General features: G+C 35.7%; 1 protein-coding gene across 1 annotated transcript; it reads left to right on the top strand.

Annotated features, from left to right (window-relative positions):
• The first annotated feature begins 2037 nt into the window (after positions 1-2037).
• Positions 2038-20848, top strand: LOC306883595 (uncharacterized protein). The gene is made up of 6 exons (XM_079438965.1): positions 2038-2287; positions 8974-9123; positions 11147-11269; positions 13949-14053; positions 14268-14366; positions 15245-20848. The coding sequence occupies exons 1-6, from the start codon at positions 2279-2281 to the stop codon at positions 16844-16846; spliced, it is 2088 nt and encodes a 695-aa protein (XP_079295091.1). The 5' UTR covers positions 2038-2278; the 3' UTR covers positions 16847-20848.
• The last annotated feature ends 4166 nt before the right edge of the window (positions 20849-25014 follow it).

Here is a 25014-nt window from a genome sequence, read left to right as displayed (position 1 = left end):
ATTTTTTTGTTGGTTATAGATTTAATATCAACTGCCGTGTTGTTTCTCTGAAACAGGAAACTCCTCCCTGTTCACACTATAATTGAAGCCACATAGCATGTTGCTGAAATATTAATTTCAACCAGTGCAATCATCAGCCATCATATTACTTCCTCTTGTGTGGTGCTCTTAATGCATTGAACAATGATGTTGATTTTGTGCAAGTATGCATTTAAAAAAAGACCCAGCTACCTGAGAGCCATCCATCAGAGGAACTCTGAAATACTCTAGAAAAGAAACCTGAGGCTAAATACAAAGCTCTGTGGTTTAAAACACAGCGTGTGGTTTGAGTGGTGTGGCTCAGATGCAGCACTGCTAGGCTATATAGGGGGAAGCGTAGTATTAAGCAACAGAAACTCTGTAAGTAATTTAGTTTTAGCTGAATATTTATGCTTAAAGCTACATAAGTATCACAAAAGTGCACAAGATAGTTTGACCGACTTGTAAGCCTCAAATCTACTAAATGAGTAAAGGCCCATTTGGTTTGATGACATTTGCAAACCAGAAAGCAATACCCCCATTTTGTCAATTTTATTTTATCATCACCTCAGACCTACGTGAAACAGAAACTGAGTGGTCGTCTTTATAAATAGCAGATGAAGTGGGTAAGTGATGCTGGTTGCCACATAAAAATTTCCAGTGCTCACTGGGGTCACAACCTTTCATAAAAAAGCCAGTAATTCCCTCCACCTGTCATTGTGTTTGTTATGTGATGTGTGATTATTAGGAAACTGGTTGCATCCTCTTCCTCCTCGGTTATGACACACACTGATGTGCTCCTCCAACCCCCAGGAAGTGCATCATTTCTGCAGATACAGCCTTTGGCCTGCTTGTGCAATCATGGAGAAATCTAAATTAAGTGTTTTTATGCTTTACCTGAGCTTACTGTTCTATATGGGCATCATGCAAAAGTACTTTATCAGTGTTTTATTAATAAACTATTCACAAACTATTTTACATATGTCAGTTATTACAGCTATATTTTTTTATATATTTTACACTTTTTTTACTTGTATAGGTATATTTATACTTGCATAGCATATGTAGTTATACTAGTGCTAGTTTACTTCGCATTTGCATCATGCAAACAAATTTATGCTTCGTGAGAATTTTATGTACACCTTTTTTTTTTTTTTGCCTCTGACACTTGTTTTGTTATGTCACAGTTTTTTTTTTGTTTTTTTTGGGGTTTTTTGCATATACACCCTAATATTATACAAAATCTATGAATTCAAATGGAGGGTCTTAAAGAGATAGTTCACCCAAAAATGAAAATTCTGTCATTATTTACTCACTGTTGAGCACAAAAGAAGATATTTTGAAGAACGTTGGTAATCAAACAGTTGACGGTAGCCATTCAAAATATCTTCTTTATTTATATTTACCATAACACTTTATCTCTATGGAAGCCTGTTTCTGCCAAAAATATATAAAGAAAAAGAAAAACAAAGAAAAACAATGATAAAAAGAAAAAATGTGTAGGCCTATGTAGTTTACATCTCGCAATTTTGTGTCTATATAAAAGTCAGAATTGTGAGATATAAACTCAGAATCTTGACTTTTTTTTAAATTCCGAGTTTGTATCTCGCAGGCCTGAATTTTTACTTTAATACTGACTTTCGGAATTGTGAGAAAAATTTTGAATTTTGAGAGAAAATGGGTGGTAGGCCTACTCAAAAATCGCTTGACCTTGAGGTAACCATGGCAACAGTACTATTAGTTAATTTCAGGAGAGAACAATGACAAAACATAAATAGGCCTACTGTCATTAATCAAGTCATTGCAGATCTAAATCTAATTTATCACAATTTGGGTTCCGTGAGATTACCCAAAATATATCTACAAATTCCATTCAAAATCTTTTAACTGGAAAGTCATTTAGACCTCTCGCGCATTTTTGTTAGGGAGCGAGAGTTTAGGCTGTCTAGATAGGCAGCTCGCTGTGTTTTGAGACGCGGCCGTGGTGTCTCTTGGCAGCGGCGGAGCTTTTGGGGACTTACCGGAAACCAAAGTTTTTTTTTTTTTTTCAAGCCTCAAACTTTGTAACTGCTGAAAGTCTAAAGAGGAAAAGAGCAGCAGCGTCCCGTTACATCTCTGCCTCACACACAGTTCCTTGTTTTTCATCGTCATGTTGGATGTGAGAAAGTTGAGACGAAGACAGATCAACAGTTTTAACCCCAGATAAAGTCCTGCGTCGAGCGTTTTCTTTTGCGCATAACGGGATCTTTGTTTTTATATCATGGAAGATGTGAGTATTTGACATCTTTCTTTATCGCTGTACAGATCGTGTTTTAAAATGAAACATTTAAGCTTTGTTATATAAACAATCTAACTCTGTTGCAACATCATTGGCGACGTGAAGCAAAACTCACTTGACTTTTCTTTAACTTTGACTTCGTTCAGTGCTGATACTGTTATTCTTTCTCGTGCGAGTAGGAACTGAATGCATTGACATGGTGGGTTGCATGACTTGTTTGTTGGAAGCGTCTTTGGTGCACTGGAATTAAACTCGTCGTGAAATCCAACAGAGTCAGTCTTAGTTAAGAACTATTAATATTCTGTTCATCAGATCGAGATGATGTAGCTTTAGATCGGCATCAGGAAATGAAGCAGCATCCAACCCTTCAAAGACAAGCCTTGTGTTTGTTAACTGTTTTCTGTTTAGATAGATAGATAGATAGATAGATGACAGATAGTCAGATATTGACAGATAGATAGATAGATAGATAGGCAGGCAGATGATAGACAGACAGACAGACAATCAGATAGACGGATAGACAGATATTGACAGATAGATAGATAGATAGACAGACAGACAGACAGACAGATAGATAGATAGATAGATAGATAGATAGATAGATAGATAGATAGATAGATAGGCAGGCAGATGATAGACAGACAGACAGACAATCAGATAGACGGATAGACAGACAGATAGATAGATAGATAGACAGACAGATAGATAGATAGATAGATAGAGATGACAGATAGTCAGCTATTGACAGACAGATGATAGATAGATAGATAGATAGATAGATAGATAGATAGATAGATAGATAGATAGATAGTCAGATATTGACAGACAGATGATAGACAGATAGATAGACAGACAGACAGATAGATAGACAGATAGATAGACTGACAGATTGATCGACAGATAGACAGACAGATAGATAGATAGATAGATAGATAGATAGATAGATAGATAGACAGACGGACAGACAATCAGATAGACGGATAGTCAGATATAGATAGATAGATAGATAGATAGATAGATAGATAGATAGATAGATAGATAGATAACGCCCTAGATGTAGCTACAGACAGACATACACCCCTGGATGGATGGAACATGTTCAAGATCATATCTATCTGTCTATCTGTCTGTCTGTCTGTCTGTCTGTCATGTCTATCTATCTATATATCTGTCTGTCTGTCTGTCTGTCTATATATCTATCTATCTATATATCTGTCTGTCTGTCTGTCTATAAACATAGATTTCTGGGAAAAACATCCTTTTACTATGTGAGGCAGTAGTTTCAGGAAATGCTCACTGAAATGAGGAAGTTATGTTGGTCAGTGGTGCTGGAAGGCAGAGCTGAAAAGCCACACTGTTAATATGTAGTGTACACAGACCCATCTACAATCTTTACTGAGCTTTGATAAGACGACATTACCTTGACATTAGCATGCAGTCTTGGTAGTCATTTATTAGAACAGATGTATCTGAAGTTGAAATGTGAATCAAGATGAATAGCGACAGATGTTTGTGTAAAGGAATCCGTTTGTGCCTGAATGGCCTTTGTGTACATCGCGGCCAACTTGATGCCATATTTATCTGAACATAAGGACAGCATGGAAAAACATACCCAATTTAATGTGACGTTAAGACAAAGAGCAGCTGTTGCTCACAGTAAATGTTGGTTGTTGTGGGGCTGCATCTGTGGTTTATATACTTCAGAGAGCCATGAAAATGCTTCTCACTGTTCACTGTTTTTTATGAAGATCACCCAGTGTTTACCTCCTAATGAAGCTCTTAATGAGGCTGCCCTCATCTTTTCAGCTTGTCATAAACTTTTAAAAGCATCAGCAGTAAAAGAGCGCTTGTGTGCCATTTTTGTAGTCATTTATCTTTTCACTATCAGTGTAAAGTCTTTGTCACTTCGCAGCTTGTTTTGGTCAAGATCCGCCTACTTACACCGGAAGAGACTGTCAGACCGCCATGTAAAGCGACCAAGCAAAGTTCATTTTGTTTTTATGTGACATTTATTGGTTGGTAAACAGTATTGGGTGTAATGCATTATTAAGTAATTAATGTAATTTAATTACTCTTCCCTATAAAAAGTAAAGTAAGGGATTACTTTTATTTTTTCTGTCATTTAAATAGTTACTAAATACTGTATGCACTACAGAACAATTATATTGATATAAAACTATAGTGGATTTAACATCAGAATCTATCATCTAATCTTGAAATGTATGTTTTTAAGGTAACCTTCTCCCTTTGGTCCGTTAGAAATAATTTCTGCATTTATTTGGAAGAACAGTTTCTTGTCTATCGTTGTATTGTTCAACTAGTCCAAGGTTGATATGGGATTTAGAAAGTAATGCAATAAGTAATGCAGTACTTTTTAGAGAAAGTAATTAGTACAGTAACTAGTCATCTAATTACACTATTAAAGATGTGATTAGCAACTAGTAATTAATTACTTTTTGTAGAGTAACATATAACCTACTCAATATCACCATAAAAGAAAAAAACTCATTCAAAAACAGCATAAAAATGAATGAGCAGAAATATTTGGAATTCTGTTTGTCCAAAAATAATACACTGCCATTCAAATATGTCTATACAGCAACAAATTTATACTTTAATTGAGCAAGGATACTAAATAAGTATTGCCTATTACATTTAATAAGGTTTTATAATGTTACAAAAAAAATTGTGAATCAGTTAAAAAAAAAGTATCACAGTTTCCACAAAAACATATTACGCAGCATAATCAGAAATGTTTCTTAAGCAGCAAGTCAGCATATTAGAATGATTTCTGAAGGACCATGTGACACTGAAGACTGGAGTAATGATGCTGAAAATACAGCTTTGATCACAGCAATACATTACATTTTGTAATATATTCAAATAGGAAACAGTTATTTGAAATTGCAATAATATTTCTGAATAATACTGTATTTTGATCAAATAAATGCAGCCTTGGTGAGCATAAGAGGCATTAAAACATTCTTTTTAAAACATTAAAAGTTTCACTTTTGAATGGAAGTGTATGCAATATTTATTTTTCATTTTCATTTTCCAGAAAACGCATTGCTCATGGATAGTTTATTTGCTGCTCTAGAAATGTTTGTGTGTAACATGTATCGGACGGTCAGTAAATGGACTGTGGGTGGTCTGTGTGTACCCATGCTGTCTGAAGCTGAGAGCGACCCGTTGTTTGCTGTCTTGCTCAAGGTTACAGTGGTCAAAGCTCATGGCTTATTTCCTTGAAGGACTCAAACCAGCAACTTTTACGTTCTGGCCCTGAGTTTACGCCACACTATGCTATGCTCCCACCATGCAAAAGCACTTGCGCATTCCAATTGATTCTTTCTTTGTTAGGAGTGACCTGGTTTCACGTTGACAATTGTCCCTTCTCTACTCTTTTTTGTTAAAATCTAGCGGTAAGGAGGACTATAGTGTAGCAAGAACACTTAATTCCTGTAAATTCTCTAACGTTGGTTACTATTTCCTCTTTTATACTTCTCTGCTTGGCATTCATGTTTTACACTTCCCTGATTGAGATTTTGCAAATACACTACAAAGATGCTGCAACAGTTGTTGAAGAGGACAGGTTTACATTTGTTTGGACAGAACTATTATTGGACCATGGAAAGTTAGATGCTTGCCAAAATTAGCTTTTTATTGCAGAGTCTTTGAGCAAGTTGAGTCGCTCTGGTCTGGGTTGCAGTGAGGTCTTGGGAAGAAGCGGATCACAGATGATTCATATGTAGACGTGTGGCGAGTTGACACAGGTCAGGGCTCTGATATCTGACCTAGATGGAGCTGTGCGCATGCATGGCCTTTTGTATGTATATGAAACACATGATGGCTAAAGTGTGTCTCACTAAACGATCATGAAGAGTTCTATGGAGTTTTTGCATGGATCATCTACCATCAGCATTAGAAACCATTTTTAAAGCATAGCGTTTAAAAAAAAAAAAAAAAGAATTTTTTTTTGTCTTGAAAACTTCAAGGAAGCTTTATAAAATTATTATAATTAATAGAAATATATAATAATGCTACTACAAATAATCATTATTATTATACTGTTTATATCTAGTGTTTTAATATTATATTATATTATATATTACAGATTGTCTGTCTCGTGTTAACTGCATTTAAAAACAATGATATATACAATTAACAATAATAATTTTATTAAGATTATATTATTATTATTAATGTCTTATGTAAACTGCCTTAAAGTTTAAAGGAGCTTTATAAAATTATTATTATTAATAGTAATATTATTATTATTATTAATAAGAATGACTACTGTTACTACTAATGATAATAATTATTTTATATTATGTATTAGATATTGTTTTTATGTCTTTGTCTCATGTAAACTGCCTTTAAAATATATACAATTAAAAATAATAATAATGTTACTATTTGTATCATTTCTATTTGTCTTAATAAAATTATTATTAATTATAATATTATGATTAATAATAATTACTAATTTTACTACTACTAATAATAATTCATATTATTATTACTTTAATATTATATATTACATATAGTTTTTATGTATTTCTCATTTATTATTATTTATTATTATTATTATTCACTTCCTTTGAACATTTTCTGTGCTTTCCTTGATTGCATGATCAAGTTTTGTGAAAATCCAAATGTAATAATTTAATATATATTAATTTGTGGAATAATTTCTGCTCTTGCCCACGCAAAAGTTTACACACATTGTTTAGATGTTTTGGAAGTGTTTCTGCTCATCGCTATGCGGTCGCTAGGGTACGAGTGCTTTTCAGTGCATTTCTGCAATGTTTCTAGGCCTGTTACTAGGTGGATGTTTTTAAGTCCAAGTCAGAAAAGCCCAAACCCTAAAGTCTCTATGATATTCTGCCTCATAGATAGTGAGAGAACTTCTCACTCTCTTAAATTATCTCATCTAGCACAGCAAGTTCCTGTTTGATCAACGCGAGCTTAGCGTATGTTTTGGCTTATTTCCTGTTTTATCATATGCTTTAAAACACTTTATGCTCTCTCTCACTCTGCTCTCGTTTGCGCTCTGCTTTGTTGGTCCAAATTGGCTCCACTGTGTTTTTTCACAATATAGATTTTTCCGTCCCACCCAAAGTCTCTCTCCAGCGAGTATGTTGTGTTGTGATGTGCCGTGCGCTCTGCTCCAGTTTACACAGAAACAGAAGAAGAGAAACAAAGAGCCTCCTCACGCTCCGTCCCCGTCCCTCGGCGCAAGCGCTGCAAGTGTACGAGTAACCTGGTGGTTTCCCGGACAGGGCAGTGTGAGAAATTCATGGCACAGTGCTGCTCCTATTATTCTGCAGGTTTTCCTCCCTCGGACAGCTGCACCTTCTCTAGCGCACGCTGCTATTACCAAAGGCCCAGTGAAAGTGGAAAAAACAGCTCGATGACCCTCTAAAGAGACATCCTGAGGAATTTCCTTGCATAGACTCCTATTGAAAATTCCTGGAAATTCTAAATTCAGCTGCATTGGGCTGCATTTTATTTTTGTAATTTAATAATAATTGCAAAACTTAAAAAACATTTTTTTTTTTTTTAAGCGTACAGCTATAATCACCTGTGTCACTTTCATTGCCAAGATGGTTAGAATTAGTTTTTTTTGTACATTTTCTTAAGGAATTGTGTGTGGTGCTTAGGTAACGGTAATGAAGTGCATTGATATGCAGTTGCTAGGCTGTTCTGGGGGTTGCTAGGTTGTTGCTTGTTATCCCACATTCTGGCACAAATCTTTATTTCAATGCAGTGTTCAATGTCTTAGTATTGTTTATGTACTATTATAGTTTTAATAAATATTTTGAATTACCTTTTACTTTTATTTTCAATATTAGATCAATTTTAGTTTATTTTTTATCAATTTAGTTTTGTGCTTTTGTCATTTTTATTAGTTTTTTTAAATATTACAATCATTATTTTAGCATCTTTGATACTATAATAGTCGTTAATATTTTGAATTAGATTTTATTTTTGTTTTATATTTCCATTGTTGTGTGATTTTTGTCATTTTTAGTATTTTTTTTTTTAAATATGTCTGTAGTTTGTTTTATTTATTTATTTATTAGTTTATTTAAATTTAGTTATTTTAGTATTTCAACTTAAACTAAACAAAAATGAAGTGTTGCCTTAATATGCAACTAGCTGAAATTAAATGCTTTTTTTAATATTTAGTTTTATTCAGTTAACATTTATTTTATTTAAAGTCATGAAATTGTTTTATGGGTTTAATTTTAGTTAACAATAATAACCCTGAGTCTGATCACTTAAAACGTAATAGTGCACCTTCAAAGTTCAATTCTAAAATTTGTTTAAATCTCTAACCCTAAATTATGAGAAATTATATTAGTAATTCTTTCCTAAGCAAACGCCAGTAATTACATGCTGAATAATAAATTCAGATAAGATCCCCAAAAGTCATGAGAAGGCTGTAAAAAAAATGAAACGGAGCAGATGTGGAAATAAGGCGTCATCTGTCCTTTCTATTAAATTTGAAAAGGTGTTGAAGGTCGAGTGAAACCCATATGCCGGCCAAAAAATTATAATCTAGCTGCTACATTCATCCTCCCCTTGAAGGAATGCTCTCGGTGGACTCAGAGCTCAATGCATGCCAATTTTGGTTCACTAAGCAATGCTGATTTCCTCTTTCCTTTCCTTAACAGGGTGTGAAAGAGGAGCCAGCCAAGCCCAAAGAGGTGACGAGCACTGGGAAGGCCGGCTGGTTGAAGAAGTCTTCAGGGAAGTTCTTGAGCAGCTACAAGGACCGATACATTCAGCTGGAACGAACAGTGATTGCTGTCTATGAGAATGAGGTAAGTCTGCTAAATCATGATGAAACATGGATATGAAGTCAACATGAAACCACCCTGCTATACTTTCATAATTACATGAATTTCTGAGTTAAATATGTTATTGCAATGTTGGTTGGGGCATGATTGTATATCCACTGGGAGTGAATTGGATTGTAAAGTGGTCCATCATAAAATTACTTTTATTAATAGCTATTTGGCTTAACATTGGTTTAGCCATTACATCGGCTAAAAATAGATTGTGTAGCTTCCTGTTTCAACTGGAAACTAAAGTCTTGTTACAGACGGGGAAAGTCATGACGTTTTGATGGAAAATGACAGCAATAGGCTTAATAAAATTAACAATTATAAGATTAATATGCATTGGGATTGTAAATTAAGAAAATACTCGTCACATTTTTTCTAGAAAGCGTTTGTTTTGGGATGAATTGCAAAAGCAGAAAGTATTTCAATTAATTGTTATCCATCCATGATTCATCCAGACATTTAAAATTGATTACTTTTCTTTGAAGTACTTATTAAAAAAAAAGTTGTTTCACAGAATAAATAAATCACCTCATTGTACTAAAGCATCTACCATCATGTGAAGACATAACAATAAAGCAAAATCACGAAGTACAGCTTTTAGAGTTTTATAGCTTTGTACGCTAAAGGTCCCTGCTGGAGGCGGGCTGTAAACATGTCGCAATGATGCTGTATCTAGGTCTTTTATTAAACTGGATTAATTATTACACGTCTTTATATTTTATGTGTCATAATTTGATAAAAACACAGGTTTATTATTGTATGTTATGGCATTTCATTCACTGTATACCTTTTAAATTCGCTTATTGAAAGAACAACAGCAGCAGTATGGTGACACGTTTATTTGAAACGCATATATTTGTTACTTGCCACCTTATATCTTAACCCTTTCATTTCATTCTTTTCATGGCTTTGGAAAACTTGCATCTGATGTTTCTCTATGTTGCTTTTTGCATAATTCCGGGTCGTCGACACCGAGCTTCGTTTCGATTTCTTTCTAGGAATTAAATGCTTTCTCTGAACCTTTATCTCCGCGAGAGGTGCGGATATATCTGTGGCAGCTTAGCTATTCGACACGGTGTATTTATGTTGCTAGTGACTTGGAGATGTTGTTCTCCTGCCTGACTTTGTTGAATGAGAAACGGACCAATGGTAGCTCAAAGGTGTTTAGGAGCCAAAACAAACTCCCCCAGAAAGTTGGCTTTGGTGAGAACTGCCGAACGAACTCAAAACGAACTACGTTTCAGCCTTAATTGTCAACAAGTCATTTTTTTTTTCCCATGAGGAGTTTTAGAAGAAACATCTGAGGAGTGTTATTTTAGTATTATTTATTATAGTTGTAGCAATATTTTGAATGAGTTTTTATATATTTTTGTAATAATTTTAGTAACATTTTTACGAATTGTATGCGCTTTTGTCAATTTGATTGGTTTTCAATATTTCTGTGTAATTTTATTTTTACTGCTTAAAATGATTTCATTTAGGTGCCAAGTCAACATTCCTAATTTTCAATTACTTTGTTTTTTCATCCAATATTTATACTTTTTATTTTAGATTTATTTCGGTTAACAAAAATGCTTTTAACAGTGTCAGTTTAATTTTATTTAACGATGATAACTCTGTATCTGAGACAAAGATAATACCGATAAATGAAAATTGTCTCCATTTACCTTTTTAAATCTATATGACTCTTCATCTGTATAACATGCAAAAAATATAATCTCAACAATTTGCAATGTAGTGCACAAGTCATTGAATATTTTAATCCTCATGCAGTATAAACATTCTGCTAACTATGTCCTTTTGTTTTCCATGGAAGAAAGAAAGCCATACAGGTTTGAAACAATATGATAGTATGTAAATGATGACAGAATTTTCATATTTGGGTAAACTTTTCCTTGAAATAAAACATAACTAAACTCAATTGAACAACCTCTGAACAACACAATTTTCCTCTGATTTGTCATTTTTACAAATAAGAAAAAATTTCCCTGTCGTGCAGGAATTGACCACATGTCTGGAGAAACTGGACTTGGACAACTACAACACTTGCCACGAGTTAAAGAGTCCTTTCAAGAAGAAACACAGACTGGTACTAATACGAAGCCCAAAGTGCGGTAACAAGGTAATAATTAACATTTCATTGCTGCACCACGTCAAATATGTCCGTCTACCCTTCCCTTTGTGTGTGATATAAAGAGTGGCTCACATTAGGATGACAATGCAATACACAGTCGTCGATGGCTAGCTTGCAGTCGTGACGTCAGTAGTTCAATATGGCACGCACTAGAGGCACACTAGGTCATTGTACTGAGTCTAATGAATCAGACACATATCTGAATGGACACATGACCAATGATGAGCCAATTACTCATGCCTCATGCTCTGTGACACTTCACTGCTTTCAAAGTTGCTTTAAATAATGGCAGAACGTGTGTGAAAGGTCGCCTATTGCATGAGTGCTGTTTTTCCTTTACGCTTGGTGTCAAATATTCCAACACTTGTTGATAAATGATAAACATCCTGTGTCTTGACGCAGGGTTATTTTTCACATTAATTATACTTTATCATGGGTTGGTAATCCACGATATAAACCTTTGGCACTGTATTTTAGTCTAATAACGCAGGTTTAAAAATGTTGCTGACTTTTTGTTAAAAGTGGCCTCTACTCAAGGTTAAAGATGTTAGCACAGTTATAGTGTGAAACGCAAGGCATCATTTCCTGTCCTAGTGTTTATATATTCAAAAACGCAGAGGCAAGATTTCCGGTATAACTATGCAAGTACTTGTGGTATATCAAAACACCCACAAACCATAATTTTTTTCACTTTCTAGTGAAAAGTGGATTTTCCTCTGTAGACTATATGCAGAATGTCAAAATATGGCCACTGATGAATAAGGATGTTTGAGACAATAAAAGGAAAACGCGTTCTAAACTGTTTTTTTTTTTTTTTTTATGTAATCTTTGTTTTGATGCTGTTTTTTATTTTTATTTAATGACTCTAAAAATGACAAGTAAAATAAGAAAATTATTATTTTTTACATACCAGTGTTTTATATACTATTATATTATTTATTAATATTTTGTAATCGCTTTTATTTTTCTATTTTTACATTCATTTAAAAAAAAAATGTTTAGGTTCAAATTAAATTTATTTGAAATCCTTTATTTCAGTTTTTGTCATTTTAATATTTCAGATTAAGCTTGATGAAGCAAGTTTAAGTTTTTCATTTAATATATAGGTATCTATCGTCAAATATCATGAATTTTTGAATCATGAATAAAATGTTGTAAATTTTCTAGTTGTTATCCGTCAGAGATCTGCCAACCACAAGCGCTTCGTCATAAGTTCAAATGATCTGATATTTTTAATGGACTTACTGACCTTGACACACAGGCAGGATTATAATAAGAATGTTTTAAAACTTGTATTTTTAAATAAATAATGATTTTATTTCCATCTTTTAATGGCAGTTTCACCAACATATAATCTTTGATGTTAAGCTCCACAGAAATGCATTTTAATTCAGAAATTGAAAGCATATTAATAATAGAAGAGGTGTATTGAAGTCATTGTCTGTATGGACTGCATTTTTAATGCATGTTTGAAAATTAATAGACACTTTAAAAGGAGCATCGTGTCATTGACCCAGATACAGTTTTAAGGGTATTGCACTTTTAGAAAATGTATAAGCATTCGGTGTCTTTATGTTATGCGGTGAATTATTTTTGAGATTAAACTGCTGGATTGTTTTACCCGTCAAACCCTTGTTTGCTGACGCTTTAGAGTTGATGGTAAATGATGACTTCATCCGGAGGAGTGTGTACTGTATTGCACATGATATGTCATAACTTTTGGACACACACACACACACACACACAGTGTGTGTGTCATACTGCTCCATGAGCTCATATCTATTACAGCCTAATCTATTCTTTACCGGGTGGTATAGTTCCTTGGAATAGTCTGTATTTATTCATTGTTTACTGTACACTATAACACTGAATCCAGAGTATTGGAGGTGGGGAGAAGACTTGAGAAATGCGGAAGATACCTAACAGGCGAAATATGCATTATTACTAACAGATGACGAGAGCGAAGCGTTGGCGAACTGCAAAGAGCTCAGCAGATGTCAAGAGACTTCTCTAGAGGAGAAAATGTGTGTGTGTGTGTATAAAGAGCAGCCAGACCATCAGGTCACTTTTTCCTCTCCTGAATACTGTGACCAGCCAGCTGGATGAGTCAGACACCACAGCCTAGTGTTTTATTTCATAACTAAACCTCACATACTGTAGTTCTTGAAAAGAGTTTAAAGATTCAAGAGATTCCAAACCCTCCTGTTTCACAAATATTTTAGACACACCCTACTCTAAGAACATAAATCCTTCCTTTTTATTTTTTAAGGGTGAAGTGCACTTCGGAGACTCGTGCTGAGTCTGGCACTATACAGGATGCTAGACACACTTTATATAAGCCTAATTGAACAATGGGATATCCTACGGACAAATGAGTCTGTATTTTTCGGTTTCATTTTAATGAAGTTTCAAAACTGAAATTAGATCTTTAATGAACCCTTTATACTGCACTGAATGTAATTGTTAAAATGTGGTCTGGCAGGTAAAGCTTGTGATCCAGAATAATACCAGATGCTTGATCCAGCTTGGGTTATTTCCTAATTTTATATCATACAGAAAAGCAAAACAGGATTGGCATGTGCAACTGAGTCTGTCATTTTTTCAATATTTTATTCCTGTTTATGCATGTCATCTATGACTTCATATAAATTTGTTGTGTTCATTTAGATCCAAGATGTCAAACTTCAGGCACAAACTCCTGAGGAGAAAGAGGCCTGGATCAAGGCATTCAGTGAAGGAATCAATAAGGCAAAGAACAAAATTTTTGATGAGGTACTGTTTATTGCTCACCTGTAAAATTTTACTATGAATTTTAAAGACACATGCACATAAATAGAACCATGACAAAAAAATGTTTTCAGTTTTTTCAAATGAGCACAGCATGTACTCAACATTTCTCTGTGATCTTCTTGAATAAATAATGGTGTTGCATGAATGAACATATATATACAGTTACAGATTCTTATTTTTTTTTATGTTTTAAAAGGTAAAAGTTGATGAAAGCTGCTCTTTAGAGCATGTTACACGGAACCGACCAAAGGGGAACCATGGAAGAAGGCCGCCAACAAGGATACACATGAAGGAGGTATAATATAATCATTTCACATGCACAAAAACTTTTTTTTTTTTTTTATCAACCCTGTTGGAGAGCAACTAAGGATGCACAGATATATTTCTGACTTAAGCTGTTATTAAAATTCTATAATAACGTGTCTAAAAAAATTACATTTTAAATATAATAAAAATTAAAAATGTATAATGTACAGTATGGTATTGAATATTCATTTTGAGATTTGCCAAATATTCCATTTAAGATCACTATGAAATCATTAGTGTTTTAAAGTTGAACTTTTAAATGAGTGTTCGATGACGGAAAAGGTAGTAAAGAAAATTAAATTATGCATTATGCAGTATTGAGATTATTTTTGTAACCAGTCTATTATAATCATTTTTTTATCAAAATACAGTAAAACAGTAATATTGTGAAATATTATTACAATTTAAATGAACTCTTTTCTTTTTCAATGTATTTTTTTACATTTTGCTTATTAAACATTTTAGATTTTATAACTATTTACAGCAGACCCCAAGATAAGATGAGAGAAGATTTTATGTGATGCAAGGCTGAATTTTCAGCATCATTATTCCAGTCTTTAATGTCAGAAATTATTATGCTGATTTGTTGCTCAAGAAACATTTCTTACTATTATCAATTTTCAAAATTTCAAAAAAGATAATAGTTGTGATCACTTATATATTTTTCAAAATAGTGAATTTTTTATAGAAATCTTTAATGAATAGAAAGTTCAAAAGCACAGCATTTATTTGAAATTGAAATCCTTTGTAACAATGTAAAAGTTTCAACTATCACTTTTAATCAATTGAGTGGATACTTACATTAAATGCCTAACAACAGTAAGCCAGAAATATCATCTAAATGTAATATTCTGTCTATTCTTACAGGTTGCGAATGTTTCAAGTGATGGAATATTAAGACTGGACCTTGATGGTGAAGTTACCATGCTAAATGGAACCCATGGCTTGAACACAGAAGTGGATAAACAAACCGAAACTTCTAAACCATCTGTGGCAATGAACAACATTCCAGAGGAGGACGTCGATGAAGGGTCCACACCCCAAAAGAAAGTTATAAAGCCACCCATGCCGCCATCAAAAGACAACAGACCCAACGAAACTCATAAAGAGGATGAGCCCAAAAATGAGGAAACTGCAGCTCAAAAGAAGACGATGCCACCGATGCCTCCATCAAAGGAGTCTAAGCCTTGCGTCTCTGTTGATGGGGCTGCTGTTGAGAAGAATGTCTCAGATACTAAAGTGGAGGTTGAAGCAGAAAGCACTGACTCTTCTGAACCGACCCCTTCCACCAAGAGCGTCCAGCCCCCTACTCCTCCTTCCAAAAATATGAAGCCTAGCCAACCAGTAACACCAGCCACAGTCACGATAGAGGAAAAAGAGAAGAATACAGAGGTTGACAGTGAAGATAACAAGGGAGATGGAGCTTCAAATGAGATAGAAGACGTGGATAAGTTAGAGGACATAGAGACCTTTGTTCTGTCCACAAAGGTCATGAAACCACAAGTAGTGATGTGGGATTCACCCACTATACCATCAAAAGAACCTAGAGATGAACAAGAAGTGCAAAACTCAAAGAAAGCCTCTGATACCACTGGAGAAGTTGCAACATCACTAGAGCCTCCACAACTTAATCTAACTCCACTTTCAACCCCTGAATCTGTAAACAAGAGCCCCGGGCCCCCTGCTCCACCCAAGAAGAAGCCAATCAAGGCACCTGCCAAAAAAGAGGACACTCCCGCACAAAGTGACCCAATGGTCGTTACCCACTCCACCACCACTTCGTCTTCAGAAACAGTTGACATCAAATTGACGATTCCCGAACCCAAAACTGAGCCAGTTGGTGATGTTACAAGTGAAGATTTGGAGGAGAAGTCTTTAGACAGTGGCCAGCACTCAGGAGAGGAGTCTGAGACCGGTGACCAAGTTACACCATCCTCTGCAAAGCTCAAAGGAAGCTCCCAGGGACTAGATTTGGAGACCAGCGAGGATGATCTAGAACCATCTGACAGCAAAGCTGAGAGTTTGGAGGACCCATCGCTAGAAGCCCCGTCCACCACCCCAAAGACCTCAGTTCTCAATGCACATCCAACCCCAAACCAATGTACCAACATGTCCCTGCACCTCACCAGGCCTCTCAAGCTTTCTTCCAAGCCCCGCTCCACATCCCTAGGCGACCTCCTTGTGGAGAATGCGGAGACGATGGAAAGCAATGGAAAAAAGTTACCAATTAAACCAGACGGAAGTGACGTAAAGGACTTGCAAAGCAAAGTGTCTTCTGAGATCAAAGAGACTGGAGAGCTACTGAACACAATCGCGACTGCACAGAGTGGTGAGACGGAAATGAAGGGGGACGCGAGTCCGGAGATCTTGCTCTCTGCAGCAATGGAGAAGCTCAGGAAAGCTGACCAGTTCTTGAAGGAAGCCACAAATCTAAAAGATCTTAATAAAAGAAACAGATTAAGTTTGTAATGGTAAGTGTTGGTGGAAGGAACCTGTAGGGATGATCTATGCTGAAACTGCAGTTTCACAGTATGCAAATAATCTATCCCCAACCATTTTCAAATCTCTGAGCAACTGTTTAAACCTCGCAAGGCTAAGATACCTTAATGCCCACGTTTACTTCTTTCCACGTTCCACTTCATCTTGTGCTCAGCCATGTCCCCACAATTTTCAAAGTATAATCAACCACAGATGAGGGTGGATGGATGAGTTGTACCACCTAGTGAACTCGTTCTGTCTCAACTTTACATGCCTGCGCTGTTGTACATGGACACAATAATTGGGCTGCAAGCAAACATGGTGCACAGATATCCGTGGACAATTCTGATGACTAAAATGGTGTCAAGTGAACAGTCTGCAGACCATTGCAGAACATAGATGGCCAAAGTATACTTTAGGCTTAAAGGTTTTGCTAATGTAGCTGTATAGCTTCTGCAGCAGGGTTCCTCAAATCCGGTCCTGGAGAGCCACTGCCTTACAGAGTTTAGCTCAAACCCTGATCAAACTCAGTTACCTGTGATTTTCTAGGGATTCTGAAGACCTTGATGAGCTTGCTCAGGTGTGTTTAATTGACCCAGGCAATCTGACCAATCATAATGGCGAATCTGTCATTTTTGTACGACAAACAAACCAGTCAGGAGAGTAGATTAACGTCAGTTGACTTGAATTAAAAAAGAAAGGTGTGTACTGATCTCTTTACACAGTTGAAACACGATACCTTCTGATGTTCATTCATGTGTATTTTGAGTGATAACTGGTATAGATGAAGAGATAATTGGTTCATGTGCCGCTACAGCGATCTGTCACGACACGTTAAAGAGCCAAAATGGAAAGTGGTATTTATTGTTTGAATTTCTTAAAAAATGACACAATTTTAAAGCTGAGACAATAGCCCCTTTCACACAGTAATACCAGTAAATTGCCGTAAAGTTATCGCAACGTCTTTACTGGTATTTTAACAAATGCGCTGTTCACACAGGCAACGATGTTCTGTCTTTTTTCCAGAAAAACACCATTCACACATCCGTCTCAAATTACCGGTAAATTCTGTGATGACATTAACCAGAAATGACCTCTAAACGGCTCCACCTCCCGGTGTTGTGTTTGTAAACATAAAGAGGTGTTTTTATTGATGTTTACATTTTGTTGTGTCAAATGTTCACATTTATGCTGTGCGATTGGGCCAGAGACTTCGCATTACACAACTTCAAACCGAATTACACAGCGTGGAGTAAATGTGCCATCTGCGTCAGAATGTTATGATTGATGCTGAATCAAAATTCAACGGCTCTGGATTGGCCCAGAGTAGATCTTACATCACCGCGCTCTGAACTCGTATGTGCTCATACCGGTAATCTTCATTCTGCGTTCACACACAGAGCCATTCAGGCAATGTACTGGTAATGTTACACCTTCTCATTGTGGAATGAATTTACCAGTGTTTTTGAAAAGGTCCTGTTCACACATGATCTCTTTACGGCAATTTACTGGTAATTTTCCAGTAAAGTCTGTATGTGCTCTAGATCAGGGTTTCTCAAGAATCCCTAATCAAACACACCTGAACAGCCTAATCAAGTTCTTCAGAATTACTAGACATTACAGACAGGTGAGTATGATCAAGTTTGGAGCTAAACTCTGCAAGAAAGTGGACCTTGAGGACCCCTGCTCTAGATAATGACACTGCAGGCCTGCGTATTGTTGGTAGGAAGACAAACCATTTTCTCTCCAAATTGACAAATTTGTACATGCTACATTTTATTTTGTGGAGAAACATGCAAAATTTGCTAGCCAGTTAATATACCTGCTGTTATGTGGTTTTAGCTTGCTTCTGATCTCACTTTAGGCTTACGGTGTTTCTTATTCCATACGTTTAGTTATATTTGCCACTTTGTTAGTTGGATTTAAACCCCCATAAATTACATCTACACACAACCAATATTTGGATAAGTTAGCGTTTTACACTTTTAACACATTTGTTGAAGGGGGATATGTTGTATGTTAGTCTGAGTAAAAAGGAGGAGTTGAAAATTAAGAGTCGAGGGACATCACTCACGTTCACAAAGTTTCTAGAAAGTAGCTACCAAGCAGATAGATACCAGAGTGCTTTTAAAAGTTGTGTTTGTATGTTTTAATCAGAAGTCTCAATTTCCCACCAATTTTCCGAAGCCATTTTGCTAACTAAGGCCAAACTGAATTAGACCACCAGCCCCTTCAACCACACAACCTCTCTTCAAAACTCTGGCTCTCATCCAACATCTTTGAGACACCTTTTTCAGTAATATCTGTCTAGTAAAATAAAAAATAAATACAATTACAGCACCTTAAACTTATAATAATAATAATATGTAAAGGTAGGTATAATAATATATAAAGGTTAATAAAGCTAAATATGTAGCATATGAATAGCATTGCTATATATTTCCTGATTCATGTCTGTTCTATAAAGTGCAGGTAAGAGTTTACAGTAAAGGTCCTTGCACACTGAGCCCGAAATTTTATATGCGTTTTTTTTTTCATATACGTCATCCTTTCCTATCAAAATGCTTGCTACGAATGCGAAAACGCAGAAAATCGAACCTGATCCGAATTTTTTATGACAAATGAAAGTTCCGGAGGCAGTGTGTAAATATGATTGACACAATGTGTGGTTGTATTTATGCGAAAATTTCGGACGAGAATTTTGGACGCAGTGACCTTTAGTCTTTAGTTTTGTGCTAGCATTCAGGTCTGAATAATTAATGATTACCTAATCTAAAAATATCCACAATGTAGATTTTCATAAATACACTACCGTTCAAACATTTGGGATTAGTAAGACTTTTTAAATGTTGTTGAAAGAAGTCACCAAGGCTGCATTTATTGGATCAAAAATACAGTAAAAACAGTAATACTGTGAAATTGTATTACAATTAAAAATAACGTTTGTTTAATATTTGTTGAACCCATAATACATTTTTATTTTCAGGATTCTTTGATGAATAGAATGTTTAAAAGAACGTTGAAATATAAATGACTTTACTGTCACTTTTGAAAAATTTAATGCATCCTTGCTGAATGAAAGTATTAATTTCTTTAAAAAAAGCTTCCTGACTCGAAACTTTTGAACGGTAGCTTACAGCTTAATGTTTTTTGTGTCTGAATGTGTTTGCACGTGGTAGCACTGCACAGAGCCACATAATCATGCAAAGCGTAGTTAATAGTCTGTTCTTTATGATACTAATTCGGTGGGCACAGTGGTTCTCTGTTCACACAGTCTATTAATAATCTACAGATACTGGTTTCATGTTGTACTTCATCTTTAGTTTCGTTACGCAGAGAGAACTGGTTAGCGAAGGCTATTATGGGTAACGGTTAATGAGAGTCTGCAAAACCAACCGTGCAGAAGATGAGAACATCAAGGTAGTTTTACTTCAACGTATTCTAGACCTAACAGAATCAAGAATATAATTCCCATGATGAAAAGTGTTTTTTGTGGTACCATTTTGTAAGATATGATCTTACATGTAAATAGTCTTTGATATAAAGTACATAGTCTTTGATAATGAGATTCATTTTAGCTCTTTGTCCTTTGCGCAGTACATTTTAGTGTTTAATTTCCCTCTTAAGTTTTGATTTGTATCATTTATCTCATATTTTGAATTAAACTATAGCTCAGTGAATATTTGAACATTATGTTGTAAATAACACGGCCACCAGGGAAATGCTTAATATTTAAGTTATTAATGTTCTGACATATTCATGTGTATTGTCTGTCTAAAACAAAGCTAAAGAACAAATTTAGAAATGCTGTTTACTGTTAAATGTTTACTGTTGAAGTTTGAAGAGGCTAATGATTTTATTACAGTATCTGTTAATTGCATTTGCTAACTGGACTAATTTTCTTTTAATCTAAATGCATATTAAATGTGCAGAAATGGGAAATAATTGCTTTGCAAAGCATGTCTTAATAAAGACAAAGTGTCTTTAATATTCACTTTTGTCAGACTCTGTTACTTTATCTGTCCATTTTTATATATGAGGTATATGCCGAATAATTCAGAAGTTAGGGTTATGTTTTTGTTTTTGAAAGAAACTGATACTTTTATCACATCTGCATTAATCAAAAATATTTTTCAAATGAATGCTATACTCTTCAAATTGTTTCAACAATAGCTTTTGCATTTTGCTATCTAGATGTAAGTTTATTCAAGTTTATAGAGTTTCTTTTATCAACATAATTACTTTGAACAGTAATGTGCATTTATTATGTATACACACACACACACACACACACTTGTTTTGCTATCCTTGTGGGGACTTCCATAGGCGTAATGGTTTTTCTACTAACTGTATATGCTATTGCCCTACACCTAAACTTGGCCCTTACAGGAGACTTTTTGCGTTTTAAAAACTTAATTCTGTGTGATTTATAAGCTTGTTTACCCATGGGGACCTCAATTTAGGTCCTCACCGTGACACAAGTCCCCATGAGTCTGTGTGTATTCAGGTTTAAGTCCCCACCGGTATATAAAAACAAACACACACTGTATATACATACACAGTGGTTTACAAATATGGTCAGTTTAGAATTAACCAAAACAGGAAGTGTTTTACAGGTTTCAGCTTTTAACATGTCTATGCGATTTATGCCATTAATTGGATTGCATAAACAGAAAATGTATGTTATGAGAATCAATCTTGTGTGTGTGTATGTGTATATACCTGGTATTCCCAACATTAGGGCAACATTAGGATGTATAGTAATACCAGTATTTTTAACCTTGTGGAGAAATTTTTTGGTCCCCATGAGGAAAATCTGGAAAATTTTGTGTGAGGGGCAGGGTAAGGGATAGAAAATGCAGCAGGCTTACAGTATAAAAACATTACGCTTATGGAATGTTCCCATAAATCATGGAACCCCAACGTGTGTGTGTACAGGTTTATATATCCTGGTGGGGACTTAAACGGTTAAACCTGAATACACACAGACTCATGGAACGGTGGGGACCTAAATTGAAGTCCCCATGGGTACAAAAGCTTATAAATCACACAGAATGAGTTTGAGAAAGTAAAAATGCACATCGATTGCTTCAGTCTGTCCCTGTCTGTTGTGCTGCTGAGAGGTTTGCATTTGTAGCTCCGCTTTTTTATTGAATCTTTACCTTACTTTCACTTTCTGTTGTTTAAAGTGATAATATATAACTTAATTCCCACCATATTTCTGGTATTATCTATCAAACTAATCTAACTAATTTGATTGTTCGCTTTTTTTCATTCGCGTTTCTATTCCCCCTATTATTGTCTTCTTTTTTCTCGCTCCGGTTTCATTTCTCTCTCGCTCCGTTTTTCACGAGTTCATCAAACAACAGTGGTAAGTTAAGTTGGTATCATTCATCAGTCACAGTGGGTAATGGCTTCTTCTCCTGCTATTGTTGTTTGCACTTCATGTTACATGTATAGTTTATCTCTCTCTGTCGGCGATGAGGAATTCACATGTGATAAATGCAGGGAAATAGTTAGGCTGACAGAGAAGGTTTCAGAATTAGAGACACGCATCCAAACTTTAGTTGAGGATAGTAAGAATGTGAGGGCTGTAAATACTGCTTTGGATGCGACTAGCTCAGGGAGTCCTGTACATTGTTCGGTTCCTGCATTAGAGCCCATGCAGCAGGGCAGCTGGGTGACTGTGAGGCGGCCTAGTCGCGGGTCAAAACACCGCTCTTCCGTTCCGATCATCAAACAGGTTCTCCCCACTCAGTGAAGCACCTACTGAGAAACCTGATGAAAGTGCTCTGGTTATTGGCGATTCTATTGTACGGAACGTGAAAATAGAGACACCAGCCACCATAGTCCAATGTTTACCGGGAGCCAGAGCGCCTGATATCTTGGCAAATTTAAAAGTGCTGGCTAATGCTAAACGTAAATTCAGTAAGATTGTTATCCACGTCGGTGCTAATGATGTTCGACTTCGCCAGTTGGAGATCACTAAAAATAATGTTAAAGAGGTGTGTGAACTTGCAAGTACGATGTCAGACACTGTAATATGCTCTGGTCCGCTCCCTGTTTACCATGGCGATGAGTGTTCATCCCTCCTGGGGTGGTGCCGCTCTTCTCTCTAGAAATATGGCACATAGTCTTAGAGTACGTACTTGACTAACTGGGGCCCAGGTCAGGAAGCACACAGACTGGCTAAACCGACCGTCTGCTAGCCGCCTCACATCACAGAAGTCAGTTAATTCTCAGCACATAGAGACTCCTTCACCTAGATATCACACTATAGAGACTGTGTCTGTTCCCCGAACTAGAAAATACAGAAAACGTCCAAACCAAATTAAGAGTAACAATTTAATTGATGTTCAACAAATAAAAAATGTTTACAATACAGAGAAACAATTGATAAAGCTTGGCTTACTGAATATCAGGTCCCTTTCTACAAAAGCACTTTTTGTAAATGATTTGATCAATGATCATAATCTAGATTTGCTCTGTTTGACAGAAACATGGCTAAAACCAGATGAATACATTACTTTAAATGAGTCCACCCCCCAAGATTACTGCTATAAAAATGAGCCACGTCCGAAAGGTAAAGGGGGAGGTGTTGCTACAATTTATAGCAATATTCTCAGTATTTGTCTGAGAGCAGGCTTTAAGTTTAACTCGTTTGAAGTTATGGTGCTGCGTATAACATTATCTAGAGAAACACGTGTTAGTGATAAATTCCCTGTGATGTTTGTACTGGCAACTGTATATAGGCCACCAGGGCACCACACAGACTTTATTAAAGAATTTGCTGATTTTCTATCCGAGTTAGTATTGGCTGCAGATAAAGTCTTAATTGTTGGTGATTTTAATATCCATGTAGATAATAAAAAAGATGCATTAGGATCAGCATTCATAGACATTCTGAACTCTATTGGGGTTAGACAACACGTTTCAGGACCTACTCATTGTCGAAATCATACTCTAGATTTAATACGGTCACATGGAATTGATGTTAGTGGTGTTGAAATTCTGCAGCAAAGCGATGATATCTCAGATCATTATCTAGTCTTGTGTAAACTCCATATAGCTAAAACTGTAAATTCTACTCCTTGTTACAAGTATGGTAGAACCATCACCTCTACCACAAAAGACTGCTTTGTAAGTAATCTTCCTGATTTATCTCAATTCCTCAGCATATCCAACAGCGCAGAAAAACTTGATGATGTAACAGAAACTATGGACTCTCTCTTTTCTAGCACTGTAGATACAGTTGCTCCTTTACGCTTAAGGAAGATCAAAGAAAACAGTCCGACTCCGTGGTATAATGAGCACACTCGCACCTTAAAGAGAGCAGCCCGGAAAATGGAGCGCAGATGGAGGAAAACAAAACTAGAGGTATTTCGTATAGCCTGGCGGGAAAATACCCTATCCTACAGAAAAGCATTAAAAACCGCTAGATCTGAATACTTTCGTTTCTTCTAGAAGAAAACAAACATAACCCCCAGTATTTATTCAATACAGTCACTAAATTAACGAAAAATAAAGTATCAACAGGTGTTGGCATTTCCCAAGATCACAGCAGTAATGACTTTATGAACTACTTTACTTCCAAGATCCATTCTATCAGAGATAAAATTGTAACCATTCAGCCGTCAGCTACAATATTGCATCAGATAGTGCACTATAGATCCCCTGAGGAACAATTCCACTCATTCTCTACTATAGGAGAGGAAGAATTGTATAAATTTGTTAAATTATCTAAACCAACAACATGTATGTTAGACCCTATTCTATTTAACTACTAAAAGAGCTACTTCCAGAAGTCATAGATCCTCTTTTGGCTGTTATTAATTTATCACTGTCATTAGGATATGTCCCCAAAACCTTCAAATTGGCTGTTATTAAGCCTCTCATTAAAAAAACACAACTTGACCCCAAAGATCTAGTTAATTACAGACCGATCTCAAATCTCCCTTTTCTGTCAAAGATACTAGAAAAGGTAGTATCCTTGCAATTATATTCCTTCTTAGAGAAAAATTGTATTTGTGAGGAATTCCAGTCAGGATTTAGACCGTATCATAGTACTGAGACTGCTCTCATTAGAGTTACAAATGACCAGCTTCTATCATCTGATCGTGGTTGTATCTCTTTATTAGTTCTACTGGATCTTAGTGCTG

The sequence above is a fragment of the Barbus barbus genome (genome assembly GCF_936440315.1).
Source record: "Barbus barbus genome assembly, chromosome: 2".
In the NCBI taxonomy this organism is placed as follows: Eukaryota; Metazoa; Chordata; class Actinopteri; order Cypriniformes; family Cyprinidae; genus Barbus; species Barbus barbus.
The sequence above is the reverse complement of the archived record's forward strand: the minus strand, read 5'-3'. Positions and strand labels throughout refer to the sequence as shown.

Bases quoted from the DNA above. Each gene is read 5' to 3' on its own strand.
- LOC306883595 (XM_079438965.1), top strand. The intron at 14,054-14,267 runs GTACTGTTTATT...ATGTTTTAAAAG, and splicing joins AGAACAAAATTTTTGATGAG to GTAAAAGTTGATGAAAGCTG. The intron at 14,367-15,244 runs GTATAATATAAT...CTATTCTTACAG, and splicing joins CAAGGATACACATGAAGGAG to GTTGCGAATGTTTCAAGTGA.